Raw genomic sequence first — 16,940 nt, 5'->3', positions numbered from 1 at the left:
TAATGCTCATAAGCCTGCATGGATGTGAATGACATATATTTAGAAATCAAAATAAAGCTTTAGGAAGATCTTCAATTTAATGGAAACTAGTCTAGTCATTTGGGAACCACAGAGCTTTTTAGGGAAAATCTGTCTCTGTGAGCTGGAGGAAGTGTGGGTGTACTGGAGTCCCGGTGACACCTTGTGATGTCAGTCACCCCCAGCCCGAGGCTGATTGGCTATGAAGAGCTGAAGCAGAGTTTAAATTCCAGCACCATCAGAGACCTGTTCAGAACATCAACACAAGAGTGACTTCATTGAGCATAGTTTCCTCTGTGAGAACTTCAGCCTGATTGTGGAGACTTTGGGAAAAGTCTTTGTGAACTGAAGAGGGTAAGACATTCTCATCATTTAATTTCTTAAAATGACTTCTGCTGTGTTTTTTGGAAAATATTAAAAATGTATACATGTTGAGAGGCATTATGCCATGCCGAAAGAGATGGGGAGAGCTGGGGCTTGGGTAAAAATGACTCCCATTTTTGTGCTTGTTGTTTATGCGCCAGTAAATAATGATAGGAAAATGACAATGTTAAGTCAATAGAGCCAGGTGTTTTTCTCAGTAATACTTAATTAGATCTCTGCATAGTGCTTCTGAAAGGGGAAGTTGACTGAACAGGAGGAAGATGGAAGGTCATTTTGCAGTGTAGCTTTAATTAGCAAAACAAGTACAACTTGTATATTTAGGTTTCATGGATCGAGTGATGTTCACGGCCTACAAGACATTATGAAAGAATCTGAAGTAGACTGGCAGGACTTTCAAAATGTGAACTTTTAAATTAAAAGCCATTTGATACTATTCATCCAGACAGCATCTAGTAATATTCATTATCAATCGAGTATCTGAAAGAAGATGCTAAGACCACTGATATAAACCAAGGGTGTGATAATTATCATGCTTTTGCATTGTTTAGCTGGGTAGTCATGTGGCATGATGCCCTGCATACAGTCAGAATTCAATAAATGTGAATATAATTGTTTTTTAATACATTTTCTAGTGTAGGACACTTAGGAGTATCTGTACTCCTGTCCATATGTATTTTTATTTGTTGCATTTGTTCCACTTCTTCATCCATATCACAAGTGTCTGTCTTCCACAACAGAGTGGGAGCTGTGGTCAGGCAGTGCATTCTGTACGATCTCATGTGTAATAGCAACACTTCAAGCAACCTGCCTTCTTTAGGAGCAATAACGTCTGGTGAACCATACTTTCTGTTTATCTGAGGGCCAAGTAAACTATCCTAATTGGATCTGGTTGGTTAAAACATATGAACAAACAAACAGTTTTCTAAAGGGCATTAGTCTACTTACCTACCCCAAAATGGTGATGTGGATCAATGTGCCTCAGGTGCATAGAGGCCTTGCAAATATATATTTAATTTTGGGACACCTAAGAGTTATTTTCCTGTGGTTGAAGGCATATGACACAGGATTGATTGTAATTGACCTCAAGACAACCTCAGCTGGAAAGATTAGAAATTTTCATTGATTTATTTGTTTGATTCTCTGAATTCCTGATAGAATTTGTGTCCTGGCCAAATTCCACTTTATTTTCAAAGAGTAATAAACAAAACAAATTCTAGCTAGTGGAGGTTCTGGTTAGTTGGGTTCTGAGTAAGGTCAGCTTATTATCATTATTACATACTGTTGTACACTCAGAGCTTAGAACAGTGCCCGGCACATAGGATATTCTGAATCAATATTTGTTTACTGCTAATTAATGGATACATTGTTCATTAGTATTATTAAGAACAACAATACTAAGTCAGACAAAGCAAATTAAGCATGATAAATTGAGTTTATGACTTTTCAAGCTTTTATTTCCTTCCTGTGGCCTATCTCTACATTTCAGTTTACATAAAAGAAGATGTATGCTTTATAAGTGAATATTAACTTTGAGGAAATTCCAGAGCAAGGTTCCCTCCTTGAGAGCACTAAGAAGTTCTCACTACACCTTGGGGGAGCCAGAGAGAGAAGGGTCTGCAATCCCCTTCTCTACATCCTAAACATTCTGGATCTTTTCAACTTTGGGAAAACAATTCATAAAGATTGAAAATCTCTAATATGTACACTGCCTTCCAAACAAGTGGAACTCAAATTAAGGTTGGTACTTTCCTTTTTCTACATGCTCTCATTGTAGAATGACAGCATGTGCCATGGAAAAATGACACTTGCCAGTCACTGAAGAAGAACTCAGGGTTGTAGACTCACATCTTTCAGGTTTGTAGCTATTTTTCAAATTTATTACTCTGAATATGCCTACTGCATATCTACTTCTACTCTTTTTAGGGTGGCAGTTAAAAAGTTTATAAATGTTTGGAGCTCTCATTTGGAAATATACTTCACAAAAGAATAATTATTCTTATCAAAAATACTAATTGAAAATCTAATATAGGATTTAAGATCTGACTTTCTTTAATGCTGATGGCAGACAATATTCTTTGGGAGGCAATATCAGCTCTCTCAGGACCCCAGGTTGTATTTTATTTTGGTTTATTAGACTTCTATTTGGGAAAGTATTACTTTAGGTCAGGGTGCTAAATGGTATTTCTAGAAGCATGAGCAAATTAGTGCATCTTTCTTATGTTTCATAATATTCCACCCCTAAGACACTTGAATACTGGAAGCATACACTTCGTTCGTAAAAAACACAACATTCATTGGTGTAGAGCATTGCGTCATATTTTGTTATTTAGTTAAGAGGGACACAAAAGAAAACACAGGAGGAGAATTCAGTATTCATTGCCCTTTTGTCAAGACTGCAATATTTGCTAGTTTTCAGAACATCATGAGATTATTGCCCTATTCAAATTTCACTTTGAAAATTAAAATGGTGAGCGGCCTAATTTTCATTTGACCTGTGAAGCCAAAACCATTGATATGCAGTTGTTTTGAGAGTATCACATTTGGGGGAAACTTTCCTTTCCTTAAGAAATGAACCTAAGAACTTAAAGAAAAGTTTTGATTGTGTGCACTAAAGATAAGTGTAGGGGAGGAAAATTTTTCCTCTACTCTCTTAGGATCTCTGGCTGGGCCTAAGAATTAAACTGACATGAGACAGATTAACAGGAGAAAAGCAGACAAGTTTTAGTAAAGTTTTTGCATCTACATGGGAGCCTTCACAAGAGAATGAAGACCTGAAGAAGTGACCAGAGCAGAAAAATTTTATACTTTTTAGACAAAGAAATAATACACTTTGTGATGAACTGATATGGGCGGTTATATTGTGGAGAAGTGAGTGGGAAGATAGGGTTAGCTTAACAAGGTTTGTTGGTCCAGATTTCTCTCAGCCTCCACTCTGTCTATGGTGACAAGAATGTCTTCCTTCCTCCTGGTACAGGGAAAGGGAACACACTCTACATATGGGAGTTCTAGCTTCTGCTTTCAGGAAGAAAAAGGAGAATCAGAGCACCCTTCTTGGTTCTGCTGTTTCCCAAGTGCCTTCAGCTCAAAATAATTTTTATGTCAAAGCATCTTCGAGGATGAGATTTTCTGGTTTCCTTAAGAACTAATATCTTGTTGAATTAGGTTTGTTTTAAGTGAGGTTGAGCATTTTCATATGTTTTCTCTGTTGGTATTAGGTAAAGAATTTGAAAAAGAAATAAAAATAGTATCAGAACACAAGGACTACTATGAACTATGATGAATTAGAATAAAGAAGATAACTAGGACTAGTTCTGTTGAAGAGGGAAAATGCTCATGAGATAAAATGAGAGGCTCTGTGGGACCATCTGAGCTGTATGAAAGCAGAAATGAGGGACATTCGCAGTCTCCTCACCTTAGTACTTCTGTTTTCTTGAAGAAAGAATAAGATTAGATGACTTCTTGAGCCCAACATTTCAGACCTTATTCAGCATATTCAGACATTATTGACAATGTATTCTTATTTCTTGGATGAGAGGTTAAAATCATCTGAAGCACCTTAAAAGCAAACTCATACCTGTCCCCACCCCCAGTTACTGATTTACACTCTGCGGTGGGATGTGTGCATCAGTTTGTCTTTAAATCTCCTGGCTGATACTAATATATAGCCAGGGTTGAGAACTTCTGGCTTAGGTCTTTTGTCGCTAGTATAGTATATATTTAATATTTAAGGATACTATCAACAAAAGTCAAGTCTGAAATAAACTTGTAAGATTTTCCTCAAAATGTATGGAAGTCCATCTGACAAGTCTGTTAGGGCAGATCAAGGGCTTTCTAGTTCAGGCAAAATTAGTTTCCTTTTAAATCATTTCAGTAACTTTTTACATTAGCATCTAGTACATCTATTTTTAGATATAGAACAAATTGTGTTCCAAATCACCAGTCCTTGAAGTATGAAACAAAGCCATCCTCCAGGAAAAGACAGCTTGAGTTGGCATGTTTCTCTCAGCGTGATGCACAAGTGTGTCCCAAACCTCTAATCTTCCTGGGATCCTTCAGGACTGTGAATGACACTTAAAAGAATTTAGCATAATCATGTATAATGTATAACTAAATGTAGCACAGTAGATATTAAGAGCTTCCTGGAGCTGTAATATGAAGCCTGCCCTAGTACATCTCTTGCAGATCAAGAAAAAAACACAAAATCAATCTATTTTGTCTAGATGTTGTTATGAGGTTATAAATGTGACTGAGAAGCATTTGTGTGTGTGTGTGAAGACAAATGCCCACCACCCATTAATGGTATCAATAAATGTAGTTTTTTGTGGGGGACTATATTTGCCAGGTTGCTCTGCCTCACCAAGCTGCATAATTATTGTAAAGTCCAATGGTCAGAAATTTCTCTATTCCTCTTTCTTTACTTTTCCCTCCATTTATCATATTTTATGTGTTAGTGAAGTTTATGCCTTATGTTAGTTATAGAGCTCCTCATTGAAAAGTTTTCAATTTATCTCTTAGGAGTGAGTTTTCTTTTTAAACAGCTTTATTGAGATATAATTCAGACATATACTTTACCCACTTGAAGTGTACAGTTCCATGGTTTTTAGTATATTCACAAAGTTGTGCAACCTTCACCAAAACACATTTTACGACATTTTCATCACCTCCAAACTTCATCCCTTAGCTATAACCCTCAACCCCCCAGCATCCCCAGCCCTGGGCAAACACTTACTACTTTCCGTCTCTATAGGTTTGCCTATTTTGGACATTTCATATGAAAGGAATCATACAGTATGTGGTCTTTTGTGTCTGGCTTCTTTCAATCTGTGATGTTTTCAAAGTTTCTCTACTTTGTGGCCTGTATCAGTACTTCATTCTTTCTTACAGCCAAATAATATGCCATTGTACGAGTATAGTACATTTGATTTATCCATTCATCAGTTGATGGACATTTGGATGAGTTGGGTTTTTTTAATAGGAAGAAACTGTTAAAAAGTTGAAGCTCCTGTATTTCTTCAGCATGAGGAAAACATCTTTTGTCCTTTTTCACAGATAGAGGTGTCACACCAGCTATGAAGACCAGCATCCTGCTTATGTTCCTTTGGGGGTTCTCCTGTGCTCTCCCAGTAAGTATCAAGGTACAGCTATATGAGAAAACCCTTGTATATCTAAAACTCCACAATTCCCATTGGCTATGACCCATGGTGGCTGTGTACGTTCCAGTAGGATGAAAACAGTAGTTTCTTAGGAAGCTATTTTCTTTAAAGTATCATCTGAGTTATTGCTTATTCTGTTCAGTTGCCATTCACATAGCTGTGATTCTCATTTTCCTTCCCCATAAGCAGTGGTTCTCACAGTGTCATCCTCAGACCAGCAGCATCAGCGTCACTAGGACTTGTTAGAAATGCAAGTCCTTGGATCCTGCCTCAGACCTACTAAATCAGACTCTCTAGGGACTGGGCACAGCAGTATGTTTTAACAGGCCTCCAGATGATTCTGATGCCTGTTAAAATTTGACTGCCACTGCTTCTGAGTATGTAAAGTGCTAATAGCTGCTGCCTTGGAAATTTCTCTGTGAGCTGACCATATGTACTAAATTTTCTAGGTAGCCAGGTATCAAAATACTGAATCCAAGAGCTCTGAAGAGTGGAAGGTGAGTACAAATAAGACTTTTTGAAGTATTTTATTTTAGTATTTTACTAGTGTAACCAAATTGGCTCCATTGCAAGTGCTGAAACTACTAATGAGTCAATGAACATATTAATAACCTAGATATAGGCAGTGAGAGCTGTAATTTCTAGTTCATATAATGCTTCAACTCCAACTTAATAGTATAATTTGGTGAGGAAGCATTTTTTCCTTTAGCTTCATTTTCGTAATGGATGTGTATAGTAGTGCAAGGGGATAAATGACAATGAACCAAGACTGCCCTTGATGAATTAGGACTAGAAATCTGTTTACCAGGAGATGTCTGGCAGGCAGGAGGTCACTTCCTGGAAGGTGAGAAAAGAAAGATGAGAGGATGCTAGAGTCTTTGGAATGATAGCTAATGTTTACTGAGTGTTGACTCTGAACAACCTAGTAGTTATTAACTCTCAATGACTTAAGAACCATTGCCAGGCACGGTTCCATGTGCTTCACATGTACTAACTTTCTCAATCTTCACAATACCCCAATGAATTAGATGTTGTATTTGATTCTCATTTTACAAATGAGAACACTGAGACACAGAGAGTAACCTAGTCTGTCTAGGTTATATGGTTGATAAGTATTAGAGCCAGACTTTGAACCCAGGTCACTCTGGTTCCAGAATCGACATTCTACCAGGGTGTTGTCTCCCTCTCAGGAAAGGGCCAGGTCTAGGAGATCAGTAGGTTCTCAAGACTGGAATTACAAATGAGGATTAAAATCTTACATTAAGTCAGAATGTTTTGTTCATTACCTTGTTTCCTGCTGGCTTTTGCATACGATACAGCTTGAGCACAACCCTATTAGTGGTGGCCAGATAATGTCAAAGGCCTGAGATGGGGTCCTGCCCCTGCCTGAGGCTAGAATAGACATTGCATGATTTCTTACATGAACTTTCATCAGAGATGTCCTTAGACTGGTTAATTTAAAAGCAGCTGCTCTAGATCCTTCCTCTCATTCAACTAGAGACTCTAAGAGTACCACAAATGTACTGTGTTCTCAAGTATAGCCTTGACATGAGAAAAATACCAAAGTCTTGTTCCCTTCCACCCCTTAATTCCAAATGATAACTGACTAGAGTGGAGTCCGCCATTACGCCTGTGTCACAGGGCAAAGACTTAAATGGATTACGCTGTAGCTCCTTCCTCTGAGGAGATATCCCCAGCCTGGCGTTGTTGAGAAGCTTGTTGAAGACATGTTGATAGCAGCTCCTTCTGCTCTACTGTGCATCTTGGGTCTTCACATCCATCGCTCAGTGGCTTTGAGCCATATGGGGTTTTGCCAGGCTCCAGGGGAAGGGGGAGAATGGGTGGGGAGAGGGCACCTGAGGTAGCTCAGGCATTCTTACAGTTCTTATAAGACTAAAGAAAGTGAAATAAATCACAACTATGACTAAGTTTCAGACAGCATTTGTTTTTTATTTTGGTGATCTTTTATGACACAAGAAAGGTTTCATGGCTTTCTCAATTCAGTTTTGTCTACTATTAAATTTTATAAAGTGGATATTCTTAAAATGGATCATTTCTTTAGTTTATATCATATTAAATAGTTCTCAAGATGCTTCCATAGGCATTAGCCAATTTCATCCTCACAGCAGCCCTGTGGAGGGAGCGCAGTGGTTGCTAATAGTCTAAATTTGTGAATAGGAACGTGACATCAGACAGGTGAATTGTCCAAACTCACATAGAGTGACCAACCATCACAGTTTACCAGAGACTTAAAGGTTTCCTGAAATATATGAATTTCAGTGCTAACACCAAGATGGTGGCTTTTCAGGGCTAAAACAAAAACCAAGGAGTCAATTGAGACTCAAATCTGAGTTCTGAGTTCCAACGCTGCTTTTCCTGTGTTACATTTTCTCTAGGTTGCATGAACAACCAGCTTCAACAAAAGGATATTTTTTGCTAAGTGAAGATCAGAAATACAAAATCTTCTAGGTCTTTCATATCACAAGATCTTTTCAGGCCATTAGTCATCTCATATTGAGTTTTTAGCCATTTCACCATAAATTGTCATTATTATTCATGTAAATATAAAATATATACCAAAAAACTAAAGAAAAGACCTAAAATTATTCTAAATATTTGCAGTGACATAATCCATCTGTGGAGTAAGTTGTTTTCCTTCCTTTTTGCAGGGTCATTTGGCTCAGACACCAACACCAGCTTTGGTAACTATCTTATTTATTCTTTCTTATAAACATCTCGTGAAGTAACTAACACTCTTCTCATCACCATCGGCCATTTGGAAAGCAGTAAATCCAAACTGCAAGTAATTGATATGTATCGTATTTCTTTCCTCAGGAATTACTAAAAGGAAAAGTAAACAACATTTTCTTTTTCGTTTTAGGAGAGCAGTGAGTCATCAGAAGAAAGTAAAGTTAGCTCAGAGGAACAGGTAATTAAACAGACCTTTCTTAACTTTTTAGGCTCCTTAGAAATCGAAGGAAATGATGTTAGATTAAATTACCTGGCAGCTGTTCTAAATATAATATTTTCTAACCATTGGTTAGGCTGGCTAAATAGTTCCACAATATAAGAAGGGAAAAATGAGTGGGAGAATTCGGATGTGGACATGCTGTTCATTCCATATTTATCACTGGGACCGGATTATAGATGTTGTGGCCCTAAATGTGCACCTAGTTAAAAAGAATATATATACATATACATAAACATGCACAAATGGTCATAGACTATGTTAGACAAGGAATAGCTCGCTCCTCAATCTAAAATGTTGCTTGTACAATTGGAGCAGTTCAGGTCAGGCAGAGAAAAGTGTTCTGGCCAACATAAAGTGCCTTTTGGGGTGGAGACCTCCTCTGGGTCAAGGATCCTGTTAGAGGAGAGAAGAGGAGAGCCCCGAGGAAGCTTTAATGAAACAGCTGCTTCAGTAATAACTTTCTCCCTGAAACAGTCTCATCTGTGGTCCTGGGAGTGAGAAAAGCTGACAGCTTATATTCCTGTAATAAAAAACTGCTTTCTCTCTTCTTCTTCTTCTTCTTTGTTTTTTTTTCATTTTTCTAAGAGGAAATGTCATTATTTTCTTAGCTGTCCTATCATTTTTGACGAAATTCAATCCTGTGGGGCTCCAGAGATTTCAGAAACCATGTTTCTCCCTGAAGCTTTGACTCATGTTGCATGCTCTCCTCAGCCAGAGTTGAAAGACAAATTATTAGGCATTTAACCACTATTTACTAAAGGCTTCTTAGAGCAATAATCTAGAAATTTGTAAGCACAGAATTGGGGAAATGCTCTTTTCTGGGGATGTTGTGGCTTATTGTCTCAATGTTCTCTGGGCTCTCAGATGAAGGTAGCAGTCCCTGCTTGAGGAGGGTGCGCTATGCCCCTATTGAGGTATGGAAAGCTCAGGAGACGCTCAGTTGCAGCAGACCCGTGTAAACTCTAGCGATGGGAAGAGATGTCATCATCCCGTACTCCCAAAGGAAATTGATCCACGGCAACATGTGGAAAAACAAAAAAAGTTGGCAAGAATGCTCTGTTATAGGGTCCAGTAAAGAGAGCAGATTTTCCCAGAGCATAATGAATGAAGACTCGCTGTCCTTCCCCGTCTGTGTCGAGCATCAAATTGTTTCACTGACGGGAATTGCTCTGAGCTCACACTTAGAACCAAGCTGCCGTGGTGGTCATGCTAGTTGCAGTCCTCTAGCTGAGCTTTCTAGAGGCAACTCTCTGCCTTGCGAATGAGGTAAAATATGGTTTGGGTGAGATATATACCTCACTACAATATTTTACTTTCATTTTAGCTCAAGTTTTCATCCTCCTGCCCTAACACATTTTCTTCCCCAGAGTTGATTAAAAAACCCAAAGATATTTGGGTCATTTTAGAATCACCAAATATTTTTTAAAACTCTGTTTTAAACCAAACAATCTGATGAGTGAGCATTATAAACTAATTCTTTAATTTCAAAAAATTACCAGAGAGTTTCCTTTAAGGAATCGTACTTACAATACGATTTGTTTCATAAATGTGATTTCTATAAAGCTTTTTGAGAAAATTTTTGCAGCATGGAGTGAACAGTGCCTTGTAAAATGGAATGAGTTGAGTTTGAACTCCTCTTCCTTCTTTTTAAACTCTGGCAGAGATATTGTTGAGCAGTAAAATTGACCATGGGTTGGGGGGGCGGGGCATAGGAAGAAGAAAGCAGAAAGAGCCCAGATGGCCGCTAGATAACACCCTCTGCATCAGCTGCCAGAGTGCTGACTGTGTCTGTTAACCCCAAATTCCAGGCAAATGAAGTCCCCAGTGACAGTGCCGAATCAGAGGAGGGCCTTCGTGACGGTCAATATGTGTATAGACCAGCTAGTGGCCTCTCTTGGAGCGGAGGGAAGGATGTAGATGATAAAGATGATGATGAAGATGACAGTGGAGATGACACCTTTGGTGATGATGACAATGGCCCAAGACCTGAAGAGACACAAAGAGGACATTCTAGACTCAGAAGTGATGAGGACTCAGCTGACAACACACAATCCAGGGAAGATAGTGCCCTCCGAGGGGAAGACAGTACCCAAGATATCACCAGTGAGAGCAGAGACTTTGACAATGAGGATGAGGTGCACAGCAGGCTTGAGGGAGGTCACTCGACTCAAGAGAGTGAGAGTGAGGAGTACTGGGTGGGAGGTGGCAGTGAGGGGGATAGTAGCCATGGGGATGGCTCTGAGTTTGATGATGAAGGAATGCAGAGTGATGATCCAGACACCTTCAGGAGTGAGAGAAGCAACTCTAGAATGAACAATGCCAGTGTCAAGCCAAAAGAATCAAAAGAGAACAAAGACAAGCAAACAAGCACTCAGGATTCAGGTGAGAGCCAATTAGTGGAGTATCCCAGTAGGAAATTTTTCAGAAAGTCCCGCATTTCTGAAGAAGATGACAGAGGTGAGCTTGATGATAACTACACAATGGAAGAAGTCAAGAGTGACTCCACAGAAAACACTGACTCCAAAGAAGCTGGCCTCAGAAAATCCAGAGAAAACAGCAAGAATGAATCTCAAGAAGACAGTGATGAGAATCGGTCCCAGGAAGACAATGAAAATGTCCAAGACCCCAGCAATGAGTCTATTCAAGAGGATGACCCGCCATCTCAAGAAAACAGTAGTGAATCTCAGGAAGAGACAGTGAGTGAGTCCAGGGGTGACAACCCAGATAATACCACCAGTCACTCAGAAGAAGATCAGGAAGATAGTGACTCCAGTGAAGAGGACAGCTTGAATAAACCCTCCAATTCAGAAAGCAAATCCAGAGAGGAGCAAGCCGACAGTGAGTCCAATGAGAGCCTCAAATACTCGGAGGAAAGCCCAGAGTCCAGCGAGGAGAAGAACAGTTCTAGCCAGGAGGGCCTCCAGTCTCACAGTGCCTCCACAGAGAGCCAGAGCGAGGAAAGCCAGTCGGAGCAGGACAGCCAGTCTGAGGAGGAGGATGGCAGTGATTCTCAGGACAGCAGCAAATCGAAAGAAGACAGCAACTCTACTGAGAGCAAATCAAGCAGCGAGGAAGATGGTCAGGTGAAAAACACTGAGATAGAAAGCCGAAAATTGACAGTCGATGCTTATCACAACAAACCCATCGGGGATCAAGATGATAATGATTGCCAAGATGGCTATTAACATCAGCTTTCCTAAGACGTGGCTCTCATACAAAGGAGTCTTGGGGGTTGGAGAGCAGGGAAATCATTATAACTATAATTTATTGATGTTTTTATCAGAAGGATAACCAGAGGCCATTTCTTTCTGAAAGGAAATGCTGGACATTATATTTGTGTCTAGGGTGTCACCAACCATAGAGGTTTAAGTAATGAGGAATGACACCAGAACACACTCAATGAGACTGGAAGGAAGGAAAGATGTACATTGTAGCTTTGCAGCTGAAATAGTTCCTAACTCATTAACCTAACAAGCAGTTATTGAGGTTCTGTTATGTACCAGGCACTGCGTTAAGTGCTGGGGATATAAAGAAGCTTAAGACTTGTTTCTTGCTCCTGAGGAGCTTATAGAGGGATAAATAAAGCTAAAAAGCTAAAGAGAGATACATATGAGGGAAACAAGAATTATAACAATCCAATGCGGTGAGCGCTATAACCGAGCTATGAAGAGAATGTATGGGAGCCCAGAACGGGGTGACCAACGTTGCCTTGGAGAATCAGAGAGGGCTTCACAGCAGAAAGGATACTGGAGTCGGAGCGCTGCGTAGGATTTCTCCACTGAAAACAAGAAAATTCTATTTATTCTTGAGATAAACAACAGTAAATCCTATATGATTGAATACTTAGTTTGTGAAAGCACATTCAAGTTGTGGCACAAAGTGGTGTTTCGGATAAACAAAACTTTTTTTCCAACGAATTTACCCTTTTTGATGTTTTTTGTGAACTCCCATGAACACTGCCTCACTGACCGCTGGTAATGACATGGAGGTTTGGGTGGGGGAGAGTAGAAGAAGACGTGTCCTCTTTAAATAGATAACTTTTAGCTTTATATTTTTCTAAAATCAGCCTATGTGCAATGCTGGAAAAATTATTCTCTGAGTCCTTTACGTATGTTGCACATAGCAAAATTGCGTATACAGAATTCAGCTGATTTTTGCCAAACACCCTTTGAAATGTTACCTCAACTTAAAGTACGTATTTTGTAATAAAGATAATAATAGCCAGAAGGAGTATATGCTTATTTTTCATAGTGATATTGATTATTAGGATGTGTTTATATTAAATAACTCCTCCCTTAAAACATTACAAAATAGTTTATTAGCTTTCTCCCATTAAAGTGAAAGATTTTCCTAAATTATTTCATGAAAATTTTATTTATAATTCAGGTAGCAATTTGGTAAAATTACTTTACATCTTGCTTATGACATTTCACTAAATATACGTGTTATAGACAAGGAAAAAAACGACACAAACTCAACTTTTGTATGAGGCCACACAGAAAGTTCATGGTGTTTGGGTTTATCATTAGTTCTTACTAGTCTCTCAAACTGTCATTTGCATAAACTCTGGGGAACTATAGGGAAATCTATTCCTTACATTTTTATTCCTTTAAAGGAAACTGCTTCACCTCAGCACCCCTATTTTTCAAATGTGTTTCTACACACCCTTCCACTAGAGTATATCAGAATTCCCCTACAAACTTATCCAGAGAATCAGGAAGACTTCCTAACACTCAGTCAGACCTTCCTGCCCGTCACATAGCTCTGTTCCCTCACAATGTCAAAGCTGTGCTCACTTGGGGAGATAAAATACATATAAATATTCTCTAATCCTCCCTCTTGAAATTTTAATTCAGTAGATCTGGAGTGAAACCCAAAGTTCTGTATTTTTAAAGGATCCCAGGAGATTGTGAGGTAGCCCATCCACATACCTACATTTGGGTTCTCTGGCGCTATGGATTAATTATCTGGCTCTGTTAACTTACAGGTTCCTGCCAACCCACAGCTCCCTCTGAGGAGAACTGCCTCATCCTCAGACCTCCTAGGTGCCTCAGGCATAGGTGCCAGTTCTAACCACTCAATGCCCTGCCTCAGCATGGGGGATTGTATGGGCTGAGCACCTGACCCACAGGAAGTCGGCCTACAGGCTGGCCAGCAGCCTCAGAGGAGGCGTGTTGCAAAGGCTCTGCTTGAACATGAACGATGGTGGCTTGAGGTCTAATCTGATTTTCTCTCTCTAGCAATCTGGACATTAGAAGGTGGTCTGAACAAAAACAGAAGGGAAAACACAGAGAGGCAGAAATAGAGAGAGAGCTTAAGTCCACGAATGGAGGAGCACAAAACTGAAAATTATTGAGCTCCTGATGCTGAGGGGCAAAATCACAATCCTCTTGCTCTCATGCTTGGATCTTGACTCTCCTCTTGTCTACCAGGCCTTCCTGGATTCCTGCGACATTCCTTCCTCTTAAATGCCACCCGTATCCTTACAATACACCCACCTTTCTTGAGGCAACCTGGGTCAGTCTTTGTTCCTTGCAACCAAAAAGCCTAATGAACACAGACTGATTAACTTAGGTATTAAGTTAGCCAGTGTTACAAGGTCAGAAAAGCCCTTAACCAAGTTAGTTCACAGGACTTTTAGAAGGAAGAACGATGATAAGAATTTCAGCTATGCTCATGGCAGAAATCATCTTAGGTAAATGCAGGAGAGTTTTCTTTTGCGTTCCCATCCCCTCATTTTATGTAATAGGTATAGACATTCGTCCATCTCACACTGGAAGTGGCATAGAAATATTATTCAAAGGAAGGCTGGTTGGACTTGGTCTTTAGCTTCGAAGGTTTAGAAGATTCCTCATGGAGTCTCCCACTGAAGTCTATGGTGGATGGGTCCACTTCGGAAGCCAAATCACAATCAGAAATCAATTTTTAATTTATAATAGGAAGGAAAAAGAAGGGCTATAAGGTGAGCATAAATGAGAACAAAGGAAGCTATGTGACGTGAATGCTTAATAGCATTGAGCTAAAATAAGATGATTTAACTATGGTGCTCCACGTGAAACATTATAGTTGGGACTTAAACACTAGAAACCTGTCTCCCTCTTTCCTGGAAAGGGCTCAAAAGGGCCATGATCAGGTCTTGCCTCAGTGATCCTTATTTTTCTAAGCTTGTTGGGGCTAATCCTCTCTTGTTGAAATGGCCCATACTTTCTTTACATAGAATGGTACAGTCAAGTTGGTTTCTGTGGAGTCCTGCTGACCTGGGAGCCCTTCTGTCTTTGATTTTGCATATCTATGTAGGTCGTAAAATTTAGTTCCTAAATGACAATCTTACTTTACTCCTCCAAGTTCTTGGGTGAGGTAGGCGTTCCCTGTGGCCCCCAAATAAACACATATTGGTAGTTTCCAACTCTTACTACTTCTGAGTCACTCATTCAAACATCCATGGAGCACATCTTGTGATCCAGACACAAGGAGGAATGAGAGATGATTTCTGCCCTTAAGAAGCACATCATCTATGGCAGAATCAAAAGTGTGTTCACTGTGATAGATGGTTAGAACAGCCACAGGGCTCTAATTAATGTTCTGTGGGTATTCATGGAAGGGAGTAATTAATCAGTTTAGGGAGTGGAGGAAGTATTGGGACAATGGAGGTGGACCTCGAAGAGTGAATAAGAAAACAGGGGAGGAGCACATTCCAAGCAGAGGGAACAGAGAGGTAAATGTATAGAATAGTTTGTGGCATGTTAAAGTATGATTTTAAAAATCTGATGTCACCAAAGCACTGGGAAGAGAAGCGATAAGAGAGGAGATTGGAAAGGTGGGTTGGGACCCAAGGTAAAGTCCTCTGAATGTCAGATTACAGAGAACAGACTTCATTTTTAGAGTGCCTTCCTGGCTCCCCATTTTCACATATGATATATTATATACATATATATAACAAACATCTTTGAGACAGATACTATCAACTTTCTACCCCTCTTAAAATATATAAAAAATAAAGAAGAGCAAATGAAGCACAGAAAAGCTAAGTTAATTATCTTAGTTTAAAATCCAAGAAATGGCAGAGGCTGATTCCGTTTCAGTGTGATGAGTCACTGAAAGTTTTAAGCAGTGGAGTAACATTCATGGATATATGAATATGGCATTATCTGCTTGAAATAAAAACAAAGAAAATGCTGTGTTCTCTGCCTGCTCTCAGCATGTAAAGAACTCAAGAACCACTCAGTCACTTTATAATGGCTTGTTTTCCTAGACCTGTTATTTTGGAAGAGCCACATTTAGTGGAGAAATTCACTCTTACTTCCCCCAAAGTTTCCCATGAAGGTATATATTAGAGTGAAGATTACTAATGAAGATTTTATAAAAAGAAATGGCATGGTGATGGTGAAGAAACTGCAAGAGTGATGTCCCCAAAAGGAAGCTTATACTGAAGTCTTTAGCAAACATGGCTTAATGTGCAGCAGAACTCATTCAGCCTGGAAGCCACTGATATTGCCACAAAGCACTAGACACTGTGGCTTGTACTGCTGATCCCACTGGTAGTGACTCTAGATGCTGCCAATAACACTACAATAACACTGGTACTACTGATCCCAGCTGTTGCTGCTGCCAGAGACCATTCTCCATGAGCCCTGCTTTGTTGCATCACTGGTTCTCAATTCAAAGTTCCTGGTAGATGCATCAAGTTGGCAGAGCCTATACTAAGTGCCCATGCGCTAGTTACAAGGGCCCTAGAAAGAAAGTATCTTGCATTTTCAGCTTCTATATCACAAGATGAATTTTTGTCTCTGACCCAAACATGTAAAGAGGTAATGTATGTACCATATGTAAGAAGGAGGCTCAGATCCTGGGTGAGCAAAAAGATTGAAAAATGTGCCACTAATAGAGAGAAGATCCATGTCCATGCCAAAGAGAAGAGCAGCATTAATGCCATGGGAATGACCAAGCCAACTTTCACGGCTGCGGGTGTGATCCATGTTGGTGAAGATTGGCGGAATAACACCAATACCAAGGGGAATATATGGAACACCACAGGAGTCCTCACAGGGAGCAGAGGGGCCTTGAAATACAACAGAGCTAACATTTATCGAGCAGTCACTATGCTCCAGGTCCTGTGCTAGGTGTCTCACCTTGGACTTGAGCTCCAGGAATTCCATTGGTGGGTCCCAGAGACAGAGATTAGTGATTTTATCTGTGCTTTCCCAGGCTGCTGTGGAAGACAGGGGGATAATATCTTGTATTATATATAGTTAAGACACACTAAAACTCAGGGAAGGTGTCTCTAAACCCTCTAAAATTGTTTGCTAAATTGTTGATATATTTGCGTAGAGGATCCATGATTTTTATCAGATTCTCAAAGGAGTCCATGACTAAGCTGCTGGAATCTATTCAAATAAATAAAGGAAGTAGCACCG

The 16,940-nt window shown here is 39.7% G+C and overlaps 1 protein-coding gene across 1 annotated transcript; it reads left to right on the top strand.

Moving 5' to 3' along the window:
- Positions 1 to 255: 255 nt before the first annotated feature.
- DMP1 (dentin matrix acidic phosphoprotein 1) lies at positions 256 to 12,745 on the top strand. The gene is made up of 6 exons (XM_070505384.1): positions 256 to 372; positions 5,452 to 5,525; positions 6,005 to 6,052; positions 8,225 to 8,257; positions 8,437 to 8,484; positions 10,335 to 12,745. Exons 2-6 carry the CDS (start codon positions 5,472 to 5,474, stop codon positions 11,709 to 11,711), a joined length of 1,560 nt encoding a protein of 519 aa, XP_070361485.1. The 5' UTR covers positions 256 to 372; positions 5,452 to 5,471; the 3' UTR covers positions 11,712 to 12,745.
- The last annotated feature ends 4,195 nt before the right edge of the window (positions 12,746 to 16,940 follow it).

The sequence above is a fragment of the Equus asinus genome, chromosome 3 (assembly GCF_041296235.1).
Source record: "Equus asinus isolate D_3611 breed Donkey chromosome 3, EquAss-T2T_v2, whole genome shotgun sequence".
NCBI lineage: Eukaryota > Metazoa > Chordata > Mammalia > Perissodactyla > Equidae > Equus > Equus asinus.
The sequence above is the reverse complement of the archived record's forward strand: the minus strand, read 5'-3'. Positions and strand labels throughout refer to the sequence as shown.